The sequence below is a fragment of the Schistocerca piceifrons genome, chromosome 8, assembly GCF_021461385.2.
Source record: "Schistocerca piceifrons isolate TAMUIC-IGC-003096 chromosome 8, iqSchPice1.1, whole genome shotgun sequence".
NCBI classification, from domain to species: Eukaryota; Metazoa; Arthropoda; class Insecta; order Orthoptera; family Acrididae; genus Schistocerca; species Schistocerca piceifrons.
In genome coordinates, this window is record NC_060145.1 from 180,983,207 (window position 1) to 181,005,450 (window position 22,244).

Here is a 22,244-nt window from a genome sequence, read left to right on the forward strand (position 1 = left end):
GGGCAGCGAAACGGTGTTAAAATATCGTCGACGTCGCGCTGTGCTGTAAAGGCGCCGCGGATGACAACAAAACGCCTCCTGCTACGGAATGAAATGGCACCCCAGACCATCACTCCTGGTTGTCAGACCGTAAGGGGGGCGACAGTCAGTCTGTTATCCCACACCTGTCTAGGGCACCTCCATACACTTCTTCTGCCTGGCATCTCATTCACTGGGCAAGAATCGTCTTCAGTGATGAGTTCGCTTCGAACTGAGCCCCGATGACCAGTGAAGGAACATAATTCTGCCCGCAAACGGCAATAGTTTCTATTGCTTGTGTTGGCAGGTTTCAAACCATACCTTGGTCAGCAAGGTCGCCGGATTTGTCCCCAATTGAGAAGTTTGGAGGGTTATGGGCAGGGTCCTCCAAGCAGTTCGGGATTTCGGCGATCTGACGCGCTAAATGGATGGTATCTGGCATGATAACCCCGCAAGAGGACATCCAACAACTCTATCAATCAATGTCAAGCCTAATAACTGCTTGGATATGGATCACAGATGGGACAGCGCCTTAGTGACTGCTCAGTTTGTGAAGCTCGTTGTCTTGAATAAATCATGGAATTTTTCTGTCGATTTCCGGTCCATTCTGATAATTCGTTCGTGGTACGTGTTTTTTTTTTTTTGTCTTGGAGTGTATACGTTAAAACAATTATGTCAGTCACATTTATTTGACCCACAAAGTGTATCGGGGGCTTACGCCCTCATCCTTAGGTGAATCAGTGACTTCCGTTACAGTTTCATTTGTTGGATATACCCGGCTACCTGATTTCACTACAAATCTATTGTATATTACTAAACGGCTGGATTGGTAGCCCGTTCCTATTGGTAAGCTGCTTATGCTTTAAAGGTATCTAATGAATAGCATCTCTATAACTCAGTCTGTGTGAGCACTGTCCGTGAAAGCCAAAGTTCCGCGTTCGATTCCCGAACCGATCGATAATTTTAATCTTCCCGGATGGTTGAAGAAAAATGATTGTTATAGTGAGACTCTCGCAGGATGTCGTCAGCGTTTGTAAAATCGTTAATGCAACATTGTAACAGCCGATTTACATTAACACGCTGTTTTCAAACTACCACGTCGTAGCGCTTTAATGCATAGTGTTTGTCCAACTCAGTTGTATGCCAGAGAGCCAAAATGTAAGCTGTACCAACTTTCATGTGGTTACATGTAACTCAACAGTTTGTCGGTATTATGTACCCTGCGATGTTAGATTTTTGGTGGTAGGGAATGGATTCGAACATCTCACACGCATAACATCGTCGTATATTATGCATTAATGTATCGTTAGGCACTAGATTCAAAATAACATCATAATCGAAATCAACCGACAGCAAATACTATAAAGATGTTACAGAAGCGAGCAGTGACTTCATTTAAGTAATCTAGAATGCCTGCGGGAACCTATGTCGAGGAAACTCCATTGGGAATTGACGCAAACATGGATATGCTGCTGTGCAATGATCTGAATTGTTCAGTATTTGAGGTAACGGCTGCTTTTCAGCGGGTATCTCTGTCAAGAGTACACGAAGACTGTTCCAACGCAGTCGAATTACGTGCGAAGGAATGAATTCTTCGACGAGTATTAACGCTCAAAAGTCTTTTGTCAAAGCTACGTTGCAGCTAATGACCTAACGAAGATATCGGGAAGTGCCCGAGGGAGGTCCGTGGAATTGGCGTGAATAAAGACGCCCACCATCCGCGCGCAGAGAGACAAAGTGCCTGAAAAATGGCAGATTGCAGACGTGAATGGCTCTAATTTCAGCGAGACTGGTCAGGCAGTTGTGTCGTTTTGAGGCGAAGCAATTGTTATCTCGGTATCGAGCTGACGAGAAGAACAGTCTCTTTACTTTTCCAATGCGCCATAAACTGCTAAGATATTTCGTAGGGCATTCTTCAAGCTGTACGAAGGTATAGAGGTTAATTTTCACCGAGCTCCGTCAATACTATTTTTCTACAGATCTTGACATTTATCAGTTATGTGACGTACTTATGACCTCGGAAGGTATACAGGTACAATCAGACTAAGAGAACAGGGTCTCTGTGCTATAACGCTGCATATCTTTAGGTGAAAACATTTTGAACTACACTGTTCTCCAAAACTTAAGGACGAAATAGATAAAGTAACATAAGATGTTAATTACTCGGTGGGAATTAATGACAGTTCTGGAGCGTTTTCAAGAGGTCTCCCAGACGGGCACAGAAACCTGAATTCAGTGTGACTACAGCACCACTCAAAATGAGGCATTAAAGGAACAGGAAAAGTATAATGTGTGTGTGTCAATCAGCGAGCAGTATGGTGGGATGTGATGTTCTTCATTGCAGTATGGTCCGGAGACAACATTTGAATGGCTTCACACGGGGAATGATGATGGAGAAACTGGCAGAAGGACGAAGTGTGACGACTGTAGTCCAAGAGATTTGAACTGCTCACATTATCGTTTCACATATATGGGGAGCTTCCCACATTACAGGCACTGCTGTTCGAAGCAGCAGAGGTAGTCGATCACGGTCAATTTCTGCGGCAGATGACTGGCAAGAAGGGACCGACGGGAAACAATTGCCGCCACATCTAACAGGATTGGAAGGCACACAGTGTCATAGTCAGCAGTGACACGGAGACTACTTGGGGATGGTCTCATTGCCCGACGTCCAGTACGTTGCACGTTGTGCACCGTTTGCGAGAGTGACAAGAGCATAGGGATCTTACTTTCATACTTACACTTATTGAACAAAAAGTGTTCACAAATACCAAAGAGGTAATTATGATATTTGAATTGTAAGAAGAAAATTAAAAGACGACAGGATAGAGAGCACATGTTTGCCCCACTACCTCAGGAATCCAGGGATGAAAGTCTGCATATGGTTCCTCGAGCTATAGCATAAAACTGGGCCAGTGAGAAATGGGGTAGCGTGCTCTTCTCGGATGAAAGCAGATTGAGTCTGAGTAGTGACTCTGGACGTACCCTCATATGACGAGAGGTGGCATCACTTAACGCTCACAGGAACGTTGTCTGAGATGATTGTTTTGATGGTCCAATTATGCTGTGAGAGGCTATAAAGTTGCTTGTGCGTACTTTTCTCTGTAGCCTTCAGACTTCTGACTGGTTTGATGCGGCTCGCCACAAATTCCTATCTTGTACCGACCTTTTTATCTCAGAGGAGCACAACAGCTCCTCAGTAAGTACATACAGCCAAAAAAAAAAGATGCACCAAGAAAAAATTATCCGAATGGGACGGAAATCAATAGATGTGATGTACATGTACAGGGAAAAAAATGATTACAGTTCCAGAGAGGATGATTTGTTCAAGAGAAAGGGCTTCACAAATTGGTAAAGCGTTGGTATACCTGCGGCACTTACGCAAGCAGGTATTCGCCTGCTGACAGAACTGGTGGATGTGTTCCTTAGAAATAAAGAGCCAAATTATGCGTTAGATCGTCAAAATCCCAAGCTGGAGGGCTCAACTGGGAACAGATCCGTCTCCTTGCTGGCCAAAGCAGGGTTTAACAAGCACGAAGACAAGGTGTAGAAACGGTTGCCGTCTGCGGGCGGGCATTATTTTGCTGAAATATAAGCCCAGGATGGCTTGCCATGAAGGCCAACCTGATGGGGTGCAGAAAATCATCGACGTACCACTGGGCTGTAAGGGTGCCGTAGATGATAATCAGACTGGTTTTACTATGGAAAGAGATGGCAGCCCAGACCATAACTCCTGGTTCTCGGGCCGTATGCTGCGCGAGGTAGCCGCGCGGCCTAATGGCGCGTTGCCGGCCGGGGTTGGCCGAGCGGTTCTAGGCACTGCAGTCTGGAAACGCGCGACCGCTACGGTCGCAGGTTCGAATCCTGCCTCGGGCATGGGTGTGTGTGATGTCCTTAGGTTAGTTAGGTTTAAGGAGTTACAAGTTCTAGGGGACTGATGACCTCAGAAGTTAAGTCCCATAGTGCTCAGAGCCATTTGAACCATTTTTTTAAGGGCGCCTTGTCACAGCTCGCGCAGCTCCCTCCGTCGGAGTTTAGACTCCTCCCTCGGGCATGGGTGTGTGTGTGTTGTCCTTAGCGTAAGTTAGTTTAAGTTGAACTAAATAGTGTGTAAGTTTCGGGACTGATGACCTCAGCAGTTTGATCGCATAAGATCTTACCACAAATCACCAAATTTTTGAGCTGTATGGCGGCAACAGTCACTTTGCTCTGGAATGTCGTTGACTGGAGTAGAATTGTCTTCAGTGATGAGTCTCGCTTCGAATTGAGCGCCGATGACGAGCAAAGACGTATCTAGAGAGTCCACAGACAGTGGTGGGATACCAGCCCGACTGTCGCCCCCCATACGGCCCAACACCCAGGAATCATGTTCTGAGGTGCCATTTCTTTCCAGAACAGGTCCTCTTTGGTTGCCATCCGCGACACCCTCACAGCACAGCGGTACGTAGACGGTATTCTATTCCCCGTTTTCTTGTCCTTCATGGTAAGCCTACCTGGACTTACTTTTCAGCAAGATATTGTCCGCCCGCACACGGTGACAGTTTTTTAATGTTTATCTTCGTGGTTGACAAACCCTACCTTGGTCAGCAAGGTGGTCGATCCGTTCCCAATTGAGAACGTTTGGTGAATTTTGGACAGGGCCGTCCAACCAGCTCGCAATGGGCACGGCATCGCACAGGAGGACATCAAACTATTCTGTCAATCAATGTTAAGTCGAGCAGTTATATAAGGGCCAGAGGTGGACCAAAGCATTGAACTTCACATTACATCACTTGTCAATAAGATGGTTTTGTCCTTGAGGGTGTTGTATATTTTATTCGCACAATACGTTCCCATGTACCCGACTTTTCAGTTGCACAGTACTTACCACCGCTCTGCTAATGTCGTCATTCCTGTCGTCTAGTGCAGATTCATTATTACCATCCCCTACCCCGAGGCGATCTCAGAAGAGTGCAGCGCTGCTTGTGGAACGCGAGGGGCGGTCCGGTCCTGACGCGGCTGTTTACGTTTGACAGGGGCGCAGGGCCTTCGGTGCCGCAGAGACAATGGCCTGCCGGACCTCCCGCTGGGACGGGCACGCCGCCGGCGCCACCGCTATGCCTAAACCCTGCCCAGGGCCCGGGCTGTGTCCTCGCCAACAACCGCCTGAATCCTACCTGGTGTCGAGTAAAAGTCCACACCGCTACAGCTCTCAGCTCCCTCCCTCCCCCCGTCCCTCCCCCCCCTCTCTCTCTTTCTCTCTTACCATTCGTTCTCAGTTCCCCAAGCGAAATTACAGCAAACTTCATACGGTACGTTGTTATTTTTTACTTTGGGACCGTCTAATCGCAAGCGAATAAAACAAAACTTTTGTGCTATACGCGTTTCGCCCTTATGTTTGCGAGACATCTTCAGTGACATATTTAGTGGTTGCTGATCTACATGCGTTTTTGTTCCCTTATTACGGCTGTTCACCGTCTACTACTGCCATTTGAATTGAGATTTCGCTGTCACGCTCCACAGTTTTTTTTTTTTTTCTTCTTCCTGAAACGGTTCTGCTTATACAGGTCGTTCACAGAGCCTCTTCTAAGCTTCTCTTTTCTCACACAGTCTATCATTTGGCATCTCCTCCCATTGCAGCCCTCTTCTGTTCACATTATGTTTCCTCTGATCTCTCCACCTCGTTCGCGCTCTTCCAGTTGAGCTACGTCCGCATTATGTCCATTCTGTGGCTCTTCTTGCAAATCTTTCGGGCCCCACTCTTTTAATTTGGCCAAACCATTTAAGGCTATGACTCTCCACTTTATCTGCAGGGTGTGTCGTATTGTTTCATTCACTATCCTGTCCCTTCTCCTCTAACCCAGGATTCCTCGCAGAAAGCACATCTGTTTTGCTTGTGTTTTGTTCGGATTTTTCTTTTTTTACTTCCAACACTGTGATCCATAGGTAAAAATTGACATATAATATGATCTCCATATCATGATCTTTGCTATGGCAGATATTTTCCAATTTAATTACGTCCAATACACAACAATAAAATTTCGAAGAATTTTCAGTTCTCTCTGAAATTTCATCCTTGAATCCTTGATGTGGATAATTTACTTCCTAGATACTTTAATGCATCTACTTCTTTAATAATTTTCTCATTGCAGTTTATATCCTACATTTTCCATTTTTTTCTGATGATTTTATTACTTCACTTTTTGTCAAACTTATTTACGTGTCTGTTTCTTCTATTATCATCACGCCATCTGCATGGGCTACGATTTTCATATCACCAGTTGTTGCCCTCCGCCAGCTCTCCTTATGATGTTGTCCACCACTGTATTAAAATGCACTGGTAAGAGCACAGTTCCTTACCGAACCTTCTGATTTTTTGTCGCCTGTCATTGCACAATTCAAATGGCAGTAAGCAAAGAAGAACAGCTGCAACAAAGGAAGAAGAACAAGTGTAGATCAGCATCCACGATATCTCCCACTGAAGATGTGTTACACACAATAAAGGTGAAATGGTAATGGATCAAAATAGTGTTTTGTTCAGTTGTAATCAAACGGTCCCAACGTACCGAAGTATTGTAAGCATCTGAGAAACACAGGACTACAGACTTTGAAGATGTTACAGTATGCTTGCTCGAGCCCTGGGAAGTTCTATCCGATGTGTTTCAGAATCATGAGACACTGTATAAGATCTTCACTTTCACTTTAAACGTTATATAGCTGAGCACAGTTGCTTCCATCCCTAGTACCACATTCCTGAGCTTCCTAAATATTCACTTGTGTCGACAGAGTAGTTTTCACCTCCAGACATCTCATTTAGGAGTATCTTTATTCATACTTAGGTTACTTTTACCGGGATAGTGAACATGTCTAGGTATGTATTAAACTTCACGAACAACAAATGTATGCAGTCATTTACATACTAACACGTCTAGTTTGATCAGGATGGGATACTTAATCGGCCGTGATCTTATGATAGGATCCATCCCGGCGTTTACCTGAAGTAATTTTGGGAAGTCACGGAACATTTAAATCATGATTTCCAGATGAAGATCAGAGCTCCTGAAAACAAGATCAATCTGTTCCAAATAGTGCTACCTTATTCTATTTATCCCTAGTGCACAATACTGTTTTATGGAGAAGATGTTTAATACTGTAAAAGACTAGTGCTACACCGTTCATTGAATTCTCACTGCCGGCCACTGCACACTCTACACACATTGTTTTATACCGTGAAACTGCACACACTATCGACAGATGTCAGGACGACGGCGACGACGCCTGGCTTCCGTTTCATGTACTGCAGCTTCCCATTCTCTAGCTTGAAAAGCTGAATCAGCAATCCTCTGTAACGAGTGATATGCTGAGTTCCCAAAGAGGATGAGATATTAGTATTATACATTACATAGCTTCGGGAGTAAGTCTTTACAGATAAGAAAAAAATAAGTACAACATAGTGTTATGCGAAATAATACCTGCTTTATTATTGTTATTATTATTACTTAACGTGTTACGTTTCCACAGAACCCCAAATCTTTGTTACTAAGTAAACCTTTCAATGTATGGAATGTACTGCTGAACAGGTATATTTAACTGTCTATTTAAATAACCTCTTTAATCTCCCTAGGCATTTTATTGAACATGTTTATTCCTTGGCAGAAAATGCTGTCCATTTGTTCATCAAGCAGTACGTATTCAGTTTATCGAAGATTTCATATTTATTGCTTCACGTTGCTGTCATGATGAAAACCATTTGCTTTTTTGTTTGAATATTGTCGGCAGAATTTTCATTCCCTGCTTTACTCTTTCCGTACGTTAAGTATTCTAATTTTCGTTTCAATGCAAGCCATTCGCAATCCCATCCCGTTTTAGTTATAAACAAAGCACTTATAGAACCGAAAGTCAGGTCTGAACATCATAGCGCTTTACGAGGCTTGGTCCTCTCGTAGCCGGCCCTGTGGTCGAGCGGTTCCAGGCACTTCAGTCCGGAACCACGCGGCTGCTACGGTCGCAGATTCGAATCCTGCCTCGGGCATGGATGTGTATGATGTTCTTAGGTTAGTTAGGTTTAAGTAGTTCTCCGTCTAGGGGACTGATGACATCAGATGTTAAGTCCCATAGTGCTTAGAGCCATTTTAACTATTTTTGGTCCTCTCGTAAGTTCAGTATCCGTACCTGACTCCAGCCTGGTACAGCGATTAGGTAAAAAAAGTGTGGTTTTTTTTAATTTGATTCGAAATAGAGACGATCAATTTGGCTTTATCTGGTGTATAGAATTTTTCTCAACATTTAAGAGAGAAACATTTTTAGGTATCAGTAGCGATTTTCGTCTGTTTTCAGTATGGTTCAGTCCTCATCTACAGCAGGATCATAATAATAACGTAGCTAAAAGGTACACTGAAATATTTACTACGGGTAATAGTATATTTGTTGCTTATTGCGACTTTCTGTTGAAGTTTTATCTTCTCTTTTGAAGCTCCCTACCACTTTCTCTAAATGGGACTTGGACTACGACGATAATGAACTTAACCATTGCTCCACGAGGTTTGGGAGCAGACATTGTGAGAATAAGTAAAAAAGGACAGTAGATGAAGAAGTTATTGTTGCTTATGAAACCTGAATGAGTTAGTGTTTAGACAAACGAAATGAATTTTGAGAACAGTACTGTCTTTGCTCTATTACTTGAGAAAAGAAACAACCTGTGTGATGAATGATTTACGGATTTTCTCTACCTCGTTATGACTGGGTGTTGTGTGATGCCCTTAAGTTAGTTAGGGTTAAGTAGTTCTAAGTTCTAGGGGACTGATGACCATTGATGTTGAGTTCCATAGTGCTCAGAGCCATTTGAACCTTTTTTTTTTTTTTTAATGAATTACAGGAAGTAACAGGCCGGAGAATGTAGGACTCGTAGCCCTGAAGAATGGGGAACAAAAGGACAAGACTTTGTACAAAACAAACAAATGACTGACTATAGTTAAGGTCTCACTTTGTGACCAAATGTCTAGAATATGCGTCTTGAAACCAACTGTTGTTTCCTAACTCATCGCCTTCATGTGCCAGCTCTTCAGGGCCTGTCGAGACGAGACTGACAAAGCGCCACCCCACCCCACCAAGTCGCCTGGTTGCCCGCTCACCTTGAGACAGCAGCGTGAAATTCGTCACTTAGCCAGCCCGCGGACACAATACACTGTTTCCTAGGTAGCGAGCGACCCGTTGTCCGCAAGGTTGCCGCGTCTTCCTTTTCGTCAACAGACACTTTCTCCAGCTGTACAGACGTTCAGACACCATGCAGAAACTGGTGAATCCAACTGCTATAAGGTCACCTTGAACTGTGGATCCTCCTATCTAGGAAAGTTAGTTCAAATGTCATACAAAGACCAGGCATACCACCTGCTGCAGAACCTTGACTGATAATGCAGTACAGTGTTGAAAGCAAGCTTCCGGCTAAGGACACATTTACCTCAATATTGTACAACGATGTAATACTACAATGCGCCAATACCACTGCACCTAGTAAATGTTTTCCCATGAGAGTTCTTGTACCGTAGTGGTCAATTCACACTGAGCATTATGGAACAGAATTTCGAAAGATTCCACAAACAATTTAAAATTACGACATACAAACAGGCCGTCAAAGAAACGGTGCGGGGTGAAATGAAAAGGAACGGGGCGGATGGGCAGGGTCTGTGTCACGTACCGGTATTCTCGCGAATAAAGTATTGGCGTTGGCGTTGGTTGGTGGAACAGGGGCGTAGTCTGCTAAGGTCGTAAGTTAACCCTACAGGAGAAGATCTCGTACTTTTATTTTTCCGTAATCTTGCTACCGCTTGTTTTGCTTTCGTGAGACACTGACATGGTTGCCTGAAGACTCGAATACATCTCCTATTAGTCTTCAGACTTTGGCAACTGGAAGAAGCGAAAAAATTGTTTAAGTTTTTCAGGGCCTGTACAAAGGAAAAATCTACAAAAAAAAAATGGTTCAAATGGCTCTGAGCACTATGGGACTTAACATCTATGGTCATCAGTCCCCTACAACTTAGAACTACTTAAACCTAACTAACCTAAGGACATCACACAACACCCAGTCATCACGAGGCAGAGAAAATCCCTGACCCCCCGGGCGCGGGAAGCGAGAACGCTACCGCATGACCACGAGCTGCGGACAAAATCTACACTGTGCAAGAATAAGAACGTAATGAATCTTCTTGAGGAAAATGTTAAAACAGCCAATTAGCTGCAGAAACGTAAGATTAATTTAGACCCCTTGACTAGGTTTCGACGTCTTTAGAAAAATCTTCTTCAGAAGACTCAACAGTTAGGCTGGTTACGTAATGTTGTGAAGATGCGTTAAAATTATTGCCATAAAGCATCAATGAAAGATAAAATTCACCTACATGATAGAAAAACCATAAAAATCATATTGATCGTCGTTAGACGGTACTTCACAAATGTAACTAGTGCAGCTGCTGCTTCCGGCCGTGTTCAAGAACACAAAGAAACAATTGTCACAAGATAATCCAGTCTTTACGGGTGAAAAAGTCAGTTCTATTGGAGATCAAAAAATTTCTTTTGATGTGATTTGGCACAGAGAAAGAAGATAAGACAGAGAGAATAAAGTAAAAAGGTGCTTCGTACTGTTTTCTAAATATTGTTTGGCGTATTTGTATTTATAGATTTTCTTGAGAAACAAAGTTTCACGTTTTTAAAAGTTTGGACGTCACTGTACCTATTCTTCCAGTTCTCAGCCATGCTTACCGTACGATTCATCTTGCATTGGCCAATAAACTCACCCATCATTGCTGGTTCTTCAAGTATGGTACCATATTTCGCTTTCTTCCCATCGACCTCATTTTCACCGTCCTGTATGTACGTCTACGTATATACACCGCAAGCCACTGCGTAGTGAATGACAGAAGATGCAACGTATGCAACGTATCATTATTATCGATTTTCTTCCCTGTTCGATTCGTATATTTAACAAGAGAAAAATGACTGTGTACATGTCTCTGCACGGTCTTAATTCCTCTTATCTGGCATTGCCCCAAGCAAGTGTTATGGACACTCTGCGGTTTCTAACTTGATGCTTGTGTTTACCGTCTATCGGAGGATCTAGACCATTTGGAAAATGATTTAGATAAGATATCTGTAGAGTGCGAGAAGTGCCAGTTGATTCTGAGCAATAAAAAGTGTGAAGCTATGAGTACTAACAGGAATCTGTTAAATTTCGCTTACACGATGAGTAACACAAATTTAAATGCTGTCAGTTCAACTAAATACCAATGAATTACAACAGCGAACAACTTGAATTGGAACGATCGCGTAGAAAACATTCAGGGGAAAGTGAACAAAAAATTGCATTTTATTGGCAGAACGCTTAAAAAGATACAACAGTTCCACTAAGGAGACTGTCTACACCACACTTGTCCGTCCACATATTGCTGCGTGGAATGGGATCCATAGCTACTAGGATTGACGGAGGACACAGAAAAAGTCCAGAGACTGGCAGTTCGTTTTGTACGCTAAATACAAGAGAGTATGTCTCGGATATGGTACAGTTAAATGTACACCTGTCATGATTAATTTGCAATTCACACATAAATGCCTGGCAAAGGGTTCATCGAACCAATTTCACACTATTTCACCACTGTTCCACTCTCGAAAAGCGAGAGGAAAAACGAAGACTTAAATGTTTTCGTGTAAGCTCTGGTTTCTCTTATCTTATTTAGACGATTATTTCTTATCGTGTAGTGGGGCACCAACAGAATATTTTCGCACTCTGGGAAGAAAGTTCACGACAGAAATTTCGTGAAAAGCTCTCGGCGCAACAGACAACGCCATTATTTTAACGATTGCCATCCGAAATCGTGTATGATATCAGTGACACTCTCTTCTATTTCGATATAATATAAAACGAGATGTCCTTTGAAATTTTCGACGGGCTCCGTCGTCAATCGTATCTGATAAGGATGCCATACGGCGCAATAATACTGCAGCAGAGGACGGACGAGCGCTGTGTAGGCAGTCACTTTAGAGGGATTCCTTAGTGGGATTTATAAGTGGTTCAAAATAGTTCAGATGGCTCTGAACACTATCGGACTTAACTTCTGAGGTCATCAGTCTCCTAGAACTTAGAACTACTTACACCTAACTAACCTAAGAACACTACACACATCCATGCCCGAGGCAGGTTTTGAACCTGCGACCGTAGCTGTGGCGCGGTTCCAGACTGTAGCGCCTAGAACCGCACGGCCACTCCGGCCGGCATTGGAGATCTAATATTTGTAATAAACTAACCATAACCTATACATTTTGACTTCCTTTGAAAAAAAATTGGAGTAATACGATGTACGACAGTTCAGTAGCAATGTAATAGCTCCCTCCTTTAGTGTTCTAGTGTTAAGTGTGATTTCCAGAGTGGTCATGTAGATGAAGGTGTAGATGGCATGATCTCTGGACGAGATATGCCTCGGTGGCAGCGTAATTGTGTAGTGTTATTGCAATACACATCATTTGAATTTCCCGATCAGTGTTCCACGAGAATTATATTGTCATTCTTTCGAGAATTCGACGAGCATTTCTGTTCCGTTTCGTATGGGCTTACCAACCTGTTACGGACAGTACGAGGCTACGATTGTGAGGCTCTACTGAACGGTCCGTACAGCGCGAACACAGCTCCAATTCACAGTGGCTGTTCCTTCCATCCCTTTCTGTTGAGGTCCAGTGTGAATCGACGTCAGATCTGCGAGTAGCCGTGTGCCCTGTCGCCCCGTTAGCTGCGAGGCGTGTCGGTGGCGGCCGGGTCGGAGCAAGTGGCAACGCCGACCGCCGCTGGCTGCGGCGCCTCCCGAACAACGCGCCGGCTCTCATTTACACGGCTAACGGCCCGGAAACGCGCCGCGACCACCCCGGGCCGTCAGCGCGGCCAGACAAACGGACGATACACGGCCGGCCTCCCGCTGCGCCCCCTCTGTCCGCCACTGGCGCCAGTCCGGCGAGAGGGACGCCGTGCTAACTGGCGTGCCGCTGGCGCTCCGCTGCACTCCGTACAGCAGCCCGATCGAGCGAAATGTGTGCGCGGTCGTAGTGGCACCGTGCAGCGTTTTGTATCCGTATTATACTCACGAGCAGAACACGGCAAGTGCAACAGCCCGATCTCCAAGAAACTTCGCTCACAATCAGTGGTAGAGGGGTCAAAACAAGAGACCACGTGTCTCGGCTTATCCGCAGACAGTTTTCGACGTACTTTATGTGCCTCTTTGCGACTAAACAGTTCAACCGCAGCGATGGCACAGTGGCTAGCGTCGCGTCTCTGCGTTTTTGGGCTCCGTTTTTGAAGTTGGATAATTACTTTTAATTTTGATTTTCATATATCTACCCATGTTCGTAGAAGATTACTTAAACGAATGTTTTCCTGCTTGTAATGAAATACCGTTGAATATGAAGGTGGTATCTGTTCTTTCGGACATGTCCAGTAAGAACAAAAAAATGGCTCTAAGCACTATGGGACGTAACATCTCAGGTCACCAGTCCCCTACAACTTAGAACTACTTAAACCTAACTAACCTAGGACATCACACACATCCATGCCCGAGGCAGGATTCGAACGTGGGATCGTAGTAGTCGCGCGGTTCCAGACTGCAGCACCTAGAACCGCTCGGCCACATCGGCCAGCCAGTAAGAACATATACCATCTTTATTTACAGAGTGAGTCGTGTAAGGCGTAACACCCCCTTTATTCCGGGGGCGACTGCACGTATCGGCATGCGGTTTTCGGCGAATCATAGCCGACTATGGGGCACATACGTTGGTACATGCACAATAATCACAAGGTTTATATTGACCGAGATAATGAGGCAAGTACATGTTTTTTAAATGGGACGCTGTACTTTGTTTACCATCATTTGAATGCTCTCGAAAAGACGCGTATAGTGATGTAACGCATGTTGCTATTGTGATTCAAACTTTGCTTAAAAGAGGGCGGATGAGTATTTACCTACGTAACGTAGGTCGTGCATGCTGCATAGGGCACGGCAACTCGGCCTGCGGGTCGCGCGAGGCGTGTTTACAGTCTGCAGCCGCTTCCGACCGCCTCGACCTTCAATCGTACAATATTTCCCAGCGTCTTTTAAGCGAAGTTTGAATCACATATAGCAACATGAATTACATCACTATACGCGTGTTTTCCAGAGCGTTCGAATGATGGTAAAAAAAAGTATAGCGTCCAATTTAAGAAACATGTACGTGCCTCATTACCTCGGTCAATATAAACGTGATTTTGTGCATGTACCGAAGTATGTGCCCCATACTTGGCTATGATTCACCGAACACCGCTTGTCGGCCGGCCTGTGTGGCCAAGTCGTTCTAGGCGCTTCAGTCTGGAACCGCGTGACCGCTACAGTCGCAGGTTCGAATCCTGCCTCGGGCATGGATGTGTGTCATGTCCTTAGGTTAGTTAGGTTTAAGTAGTTCTAAGTTCTGGGGGACTGATGACCTCAGATGTTAAGCTCCATAGTGCTCAGAGCCATTTGAACCGCTTGTCGATACGTGCAATCGCCCCCGGAATAATGGGGGTGTTACGTTTTACGCGACTCACCCTGTATAGAGTTAAAGGCTCACCGGCCATTTGACCATCTTCTTTAGTGCGGATGCACAAACAGTGCCCGAACTCTTACGGGAATCGGCGGTAAAGCCGCGAGCAGTGAGTATGATGGGCAGGGACAATAAGCTGCGAATGTGGGTCTCACGGGAGGCGTGCCAGAGATAAGTCCCTGCAGTCGCACTATCCTCTGTGTCCCCAGTGGCTCAGACGGAGGCGGCACGGTAGCTCAGCGTGTTCGGTCAGAGGGTTTAGCTACCCTCTGTAATAAAAAACTGAGTGAGCAAATCAACGAACAACATGAACGAGTGCCATCGGACGTCCGCCACGAACAAATTCAACGAACAATATAGAACAAAAATGAGATTAAAAAAAAGATGGATGGAGCGTCTCCCATGTAAGCAGGAGATCCTGGGTTCGAGTTCCGGTCGTGGCACACATTTTAAACTATCCCCGTTGACTTATATCAACGCTTGTATGCAGCTAGGGGTGTTCATTTCATTGTAATTTCCAAAATAACGTTATCCTTATTCGTCTACTAATACTAAAGTGAATGATTTGAAAAGACCAAAAAAAGACAATAAATGAATGAAAAAATCATATTTTCGGTGAAATTCCTGAAGTGTACTTTAATTCACAACCAACTGAAAGCGTCACGTTTCGGAAAAGTGATCTGTTACGTGTGGTTTGTCACGAAATTATTGCCAACGCGTGAAACATTCAGAAATGTTAACGACATTTCTCTCCCTGGTGAGAATCACAAGAAGAAATGTCGCTGTGGCAAACCTGCCTTCGAGTGGTGCTCATTTTGTTTGGAATTCCTACGTTTCGAATGTTTCTACGATCGGTATCATCCCAGGGAATGCGCCAATTCTTCAAAAATGGTTCAGATGGCTCTGAGCACCATGGGACTTAACTTCTGAGGTCATCAGTCCCCTAGAACTTAGAACTACTTAAACCTAACTAACCTAAGAACATGACACACATCCATGCCCGAGGCAGGATTCGAACCTGCGACTGTAGCAGTCGCGCGATTCCTGACTGAAGCGCCTAGAACCACTCGGCCAAATCGGCCGGCTGCTATCCCTTGAGTTTTGACACTTGAGTGTATACTTCGTGAAATACAAAACAGTTAAACTGGGTCCATCTTTTTGAATAACCCTGTATATTACTGAGTGGTGAAAATCAGTATGCCATGACCAGGTGTTAAACATGGACATCATGGAACAGCTAGGAAGCAGCGCTTTATTCTGATACACAAGCGATGTCTCGCGTCTTTTGTAGTCTATTAGTATCTCCAGTCCCCAGTACCGGCGTCATATGGATGGGGGGGGGCGAAGTGTGTCTAAATTTGAGCCGGCTCTAAATGATGGGCGTGGTAAATCTTTGTAATCTAATTCACAGGCGATGATACTGCGCTGTTACACCGAATGAAAGGGGAAAGGGAGGGGTGTTGCGGAGGGCGCGTTAACAGATCACCGGAGGCAGGGGTCGCGTGAAAGCGCTGTCGGACCGGTCCGCGGCGGCCGGCGCGCGCGACCGTGAGCGTGAACGTGAACGTGCGAGAGAGTGCGCGTGCACGGGTGGCGGCTGTTGTGCCGGCCGCGGGCAGTTGGGGAGCCGCATCTGTCACCGCATCGATACTCGTCACACGGCCAATCGCAGCACGCCCCGCCGGCCCCGGGGCCGCAAAATGGCCGCCACCACATGCGGTACGTAGGCCAGGCCTCAGCTCCGGGACCGCGTGCTTTCACACCACACGCGCCGTCGCTCGCAGCCTCGCCAACCGTGTCTCGGACCCTGCTGCTGCGTGAGCTTCGCGGAACTAGCGGTGACGTAGTAGTACTAGGAAGTCACTTTCTTCCGCGTCGGTATTTACTTTATTTACTTATTTGTATTGGCATTTGGTCATACTGACCGTACAGTCATCTATGCATTAAAAGGTTCCAAAACACAAATACAGGGTGTTTCAAAAATAATGACCTGTTATAAAAACTCCACAATTATTGATAAAAACATACTAGAAACAAGGGGTTGAATTGCAAAATACTCGCAAAATCTTGAAGTTGTAGCTATTCTACTGTGAATGTTCTGTGTGTCCACCACCAGCAGCAACAATATCTGGACAATAGCTAAGTTCGTCATAAACTTTACACAATGTATCTGTTTTTACAGAAGTTATGGCGTCTGTTATTCTGTTCTTCACTTCTACGTCACGAGGTAAAGGGGGGATGACCACACTTTCCTTCGCGTGTCCCCACAAGAAAAACTCTCATGGGGTCATGCCTGGCGATCTTGGATCCCAAGAATGTAGGGCACTGTCTCGGGGTTGAGTCTAGTGTCATTGAGAAACACACATACTTCGTTGTGTCATAGTTATAGAGCTCCAACCTGTTGCAAAATAAAGTTGTCAGAGTCCTCCTGAAGTAGTGACAAAAACGAGTACTGCAGGATTGAAGATAGCTCATTCCAGTCACCGTGCTTTCCTCAACAAAGAAGGGGCCGTACTCTTTCTTTCATGAGAAATGGCACAAAATTTTCACTCCAAGTGAGTCTCTTTCGTGCTCAGTAATGGCCTGACTGTTTTGCAGTCCTCACATGAGCACGTTAACGCTAACATGAAATGTTGGCTCATCACTGAAAAATAAGCGTGGCAAAAACGTAAAAGGATGTCGTTCGTGCGCAGCTGGTGTACACATAGAGCTTTTGGAATAACGTAGCTAAGACTTTAATATTTTGCGAGTATTTTTAATTTCATCCCACTTTTGTAGCATGTTTTTATCAATAAATATGGGGTTTGAAATCAGGTCATCCTTTTTAAAACGTTCTGTGTGTTACATTCGCACAAAAATTTTGCTAATACTTGGTGGCCAAGATAAAACAGGCTCCGTGTTATATTGAACGTGGTATTTAAAGCTGAGTGTTGTTATTTCTTAACTCTAAGGCGGCGCTCTAGCGTGTTCACTTGGATGTCGAGCTGCGATTTAGAGATCAGTGCTGCATTGTTAGTAGTTATTTTGAGATTTATTGTGAATACAGATCTGCAGAATGCCCTTTTCCTTCGAACAAAGAGTGTTTACTGTTGTACTTTTTTTGGATGCAAATCGTTTAAAACGTTAAATGGAAGGACCGCGATAAAATATCCAGAGACAGCTGCTCCTGCAAAAAGTGTTGTGCAGAAGTCGATTACTAAAGTTAGAGCAACAGGTTCAGTTCAAATGGCTCTGAGCACTATGGGACTTAACATCTGAGGTCATCAGTCCCCTAGAACTCAGAACTACTTAAACCTAACTAACCTAAGGACATCACAAACATCCATGCCCGAGGCAGGATTCGAACCTGCGACCGTAGCAGTCACGCGGTTCCGGACTGAGCGCCTAGAACCGCTAGACCACCGCGGCCGGCACAGGTTCAGTTGCTCACGCCACACGTAGCCGTGTAAAGTAAGTTGTTCGCCGGGAAATATTGAACGTGTTCACGAAACTATGGTAACAAGACCACGGAAACCAACTAGACGTCTATCCTCATAACCAAACATCAAACGAACGTCATGCCAGAACTTGTTGAAGCTGTTATGTATGAGAGCATACAAAGCAAGAGCAGAGGAAGCGTTAAAACTTACGGATTACGCCTACCGACAACATTGTTGCGAACGGTGATGGATATCTTGATTCAAATCCTTACATCAGCTCACACGAAGCGTGGTTTCACCTTAGCAGGTACGTGAATTCTCAAAACACACGCTATTAGTCAACAGACAATCCCAGGGAACGCTTTGACGTGTCTCTGCACGATCTGAAAGTTGGCGTTTGGTGCGCAGTTTAAGGCCAACAGATTGTAGGCCCCATTTTCTTTAGAAACACTGAATTCGCAGGTGTGCATAGCGGAATTGCAACCATTCATAGCGCACCTGACGGAGGGAGAACGAGAGTATGCGTTTTTCTAGCAAGATGGCGCTACGACGCATACTTCACGGTTCTCGATGTCACACGTCCAAGAAGCTTTCGGAGACGTAGTAGTTTCCGCAGGTTTATGGCCTCCTAGAACTCCTATTCTGTCTACCTGTGATTTCTGTTTGTGGCAATTTTTACAGGGTAAAGTCTACAGTAACAACACGCGTACAACTGAGGAGTTGAAAACAATCATTCGCTATGCCATGCCGGAAATCACACCAAATGAAATGGCAAAAGTTTTCAGAAACATGTTGAGACCTGCTGTGTTGTTTATTGATGTTAACGGTGAACATGTTCAGCTCTTCCTATGAACTATCGATTTGTTGAATGTTCAGTACATTGTTCTTCATAGTGATAATTTAATGCTCTGTATTCTGTATTTGCAATAAATGTGTTAGTGCGGCCTTTTGTATTTTGCCTACCCTGTATTTTCATACAGTCTCGTATCGTTTGTGGATAGCAAATAGCCATCAACAGTTGGCAGCTGTTAGCCACATAAAACTTAATTGGTTTGTAAATTTTTTATGATTGTGAGGTGTGGTTCGAAACTCCAACTGGTGTTTTATTACACTCAACATCGGTACCCAACAACCATATGACTAGAAAATGAACCTGGTTGAATCAGACCCTTATAAGGTATACTATATGTCTTCTGTTTTCCGTAAAAAAAGGTTAATCAAAGGTTTGGCAAACATCTGCCCGCATTTTTGCGTGTGTTTTGCATCTCCACTGTTCCCATTCCTGAAAGGCTCATTTTTAAAAAAAAGTACATTGTCAATTTCAAATTGTCATTGTTTAAAATGAACAATACTTCCCTCTACACTCTTTTTTTACAATGCCTGCATCAGCTTCAGACGTTTCTAGGATACAGAACGTAGCCTTGTGTGTTATAGAGAGCAATCTACGGCCCTTTCTATAGACGATCTGCAGAGTTTCAAGATTTGAATGGGAAGAACACTACTGAGACTAAAGCTCGTAGTAAACGAGCAGCCACTTTGATAGTTTTTATTTTTCGAATTACACGTCGTGTTCCAAAATTAAGCATACAACAGATGTTGTTCATTATCATCATCAGCAGCAGCATCAATAATAAAACCATTTCTGGCTGAATCTAATCGCCGAACTCTTGGGCACAGCCCTCTATCCCTCGTTCCTTCAGATTCCAGTAGACCGTGTTTCTGTTTGGAACACTGTGCCCTTGGTTTATCCATTACACACATACGTTCAGTTGCCCGCATCTCGTGGTCGTGCGGCAGCGTTCTCGCTTCCCACGCCCGGGTTCCCGGGTTCGATTCCCGGCGGGGTCAGGGATTTTCTCTGCCTCGTGATGGCTGGGTGTTGTGTGATGTCCTTAGGTTAGTTAGGTTTAAGTAGTTCTAAGTTCTAGGGGACTGATGACCATAGATGTTAAGTCCCATAGTGCTCAGAGCCATTTGAACCATACGTTCAGTTCATCTCTGTGTTCTTGTTTAGGCATTATGTATCTCCAGTCCTTGCTTTATATTTTCGTTTCTGCTCCTATCCTACAGCGTATATTTCATTTATGATCATTAGCACACTGAATTAGTGAAAATTTCGGAGTTTTATACTTATGTCGTAATTCGATACAGACTTGAGGCTGCAATACAGGTATCACAACTTCAGGAAAAATGGAAATTTTTTGTTAAGTCAGGATCGGAATTGTTATAGTGTCACATTCCTAGTTTCGTCAAAATATAAAGAGCATGGACCACAATCGTCAGATTCTTCCTTCGGGAGTAGCAACATCATTTCTTAGTGACGTCATTGAGTGAGTCTGGTCCAGTGAGAGACCAATGCGCTCAAACATCAATAGCATGATACCGCATAATGTTTTAACCTGTATGATGCAACAGCGAAGGTCTATTATACTTCTTTCTCTTGTCGTCCCACTATTAGCCTGACAGCACTGATTACGTTCCGTTTCCGAACATTCCACCTCGTAAAAGCGTGATATAGTGCCTGGAAATTGAAAGCAGCATCTTGTAGTCAATAATCAGTATTGGAAAACGTTAGTCCAGCAAGGTGGCCTTATCGCTGTTGATCAGTGGAGATGTTACAAAGTAAAACTGCACCATTTAACTTTCAATACATTTATAATTACATTTTTTTCTGTTCGCCAATGTCGCCACCACATCTGCATTCTCGGAAGCTGTTTGTTCTGTGCTTTATCTTATTAACACCATATTTTTTTCTTAGATTATTGTTCCTGTTTGACTGACTCCTGTTTGATTGCAGAACTGTGCTCCACAAAGAGAGTGACTGTGCTTATTTTATTTATGGTTTAGTATAACCTTGATCTGCTATTTTTTGACGCTGTTTGCAGCCGATACTGGCTACGTGAGTAGCAAGGCCCTCTCTGCAAGATGATGCCTTCCTTTTTCTGTGACGCTGAAGAGTTCTGCTGACTGAGTGTGTGGTGTTTTCCTTACAGGCAGATGTTCCCGCAGATGAAGTTTCGCGTGTCGGGGCTGGACGCGAAAGCGAAATACATCCTGCTGCTGGACATTGTGGCCGCCGACGACTACCGGTACAAGTTCCACAACAGGTAAAGGCGCCGGCTGTTGTTTCTCTCCCCACAGAGACGCGACTCGCACGGCCGGCCAGCGGACGCGAAATTACACGCGGACGGGATACTCGCGTTCTGTCACCAACGGCTGCAGAAAGAGATGTAAAAATGTATGACGAGATGTACAAAGCACAGGAACGGAAAGCAGAGAAAGGAAAAACAAACACTCTTGTTTCTGTTTTCACAGACGCATGTTTCCCGCCTACAAAGTTCGAGTGACAGACCTCAACAAAAAGGCAAAATACATCCTCCTTATGGACATCGTCGCCGCTGATGTCTGCAGATTTAGGTTCCATAACAGGTACAACCAAAAAAAGATTGCATCTTATTCGCAGACGAAGTAGTGTCGGTTAGAGATGGTTCTTCCTGCCAGTCCATTCGCGGATACTGGTTTGTCTTTTTCGTGTCAATTGTGTTAGCAACTGAAAAGACACGCTTCTTCATTCCTTCCGTCCTGCGTGAATCTCGGTCAGACTAGCTTCTTTACTGTTCGTTGCGTTAGGCGAATTCTTCTCAGAGTTGTGGTGCTCCATAAAGGCTGGTTACATTACTGATTACAGTCAACACGAAAAAGACAAATCATTGGTAACAAAGACAATCTCATGTATCGTTTTCATTCATTACTGTTCAATGCGAAAGGTTTTACAAGTTCATTCCTAGATTAGTGTAGTTTTTATTTGATTTTTACTTTATTTTTCCTGTTCTTTGTAATTCTGGCCCCTTTTGTTATAGACGTGGTGGGGGTACTATCTGCAGAATTAATGAACGTTTTCACCCATTGTGAAACGCACAGTGAATCAAACCGCGTAACATTTGAGCCAAATACTTTTGTCGTACGAACATATTTAGTCCATCAAACGTGAATAAGCGGAACATGACCTAGCAGCATGATTTAGGCTGGGACTGACAATCTTTTTTTGGTTGTATTATATAAAAGCAAACCCTGAGTCGTTTTTCGAATCCAGTTCCAGCATCTTTTTCTGCAGCAATAAGTTCCTGTTCCCATATAAACCGTAAATTATCAAATGTTACAGTTTATCGTCTTTTATTTATTTTCGAGGTACGTGACAACTGGTTACTATGGGTTTCCCACGCAGGCCTAAGGTAGAACCGT

At 44.3% G+C, this 22,244-nt stretch overlaps 1 protein-coding gene across 1 annotated transcript in view; it reads left to right on the top strand.

Moving 5' to 3' along the window:
* Positions 1–22,244, top strand: part of LOC124712167 (optomotor-blind protein-like) — a 503,819-nt gene that overhangs the window by 193,546 nt on the left and 288,029 nt on the right. The window contains exon 2 of the mRNA XM_047242462.1: positions 20,996–21,109. Coding sequence (XP_047098418.1) covers positions 20,996–21,109 — 114 coding nt within the window. The remainder of the gene's footprint in view (positions 1–20,995; positions 21,110–22,244) is intronic.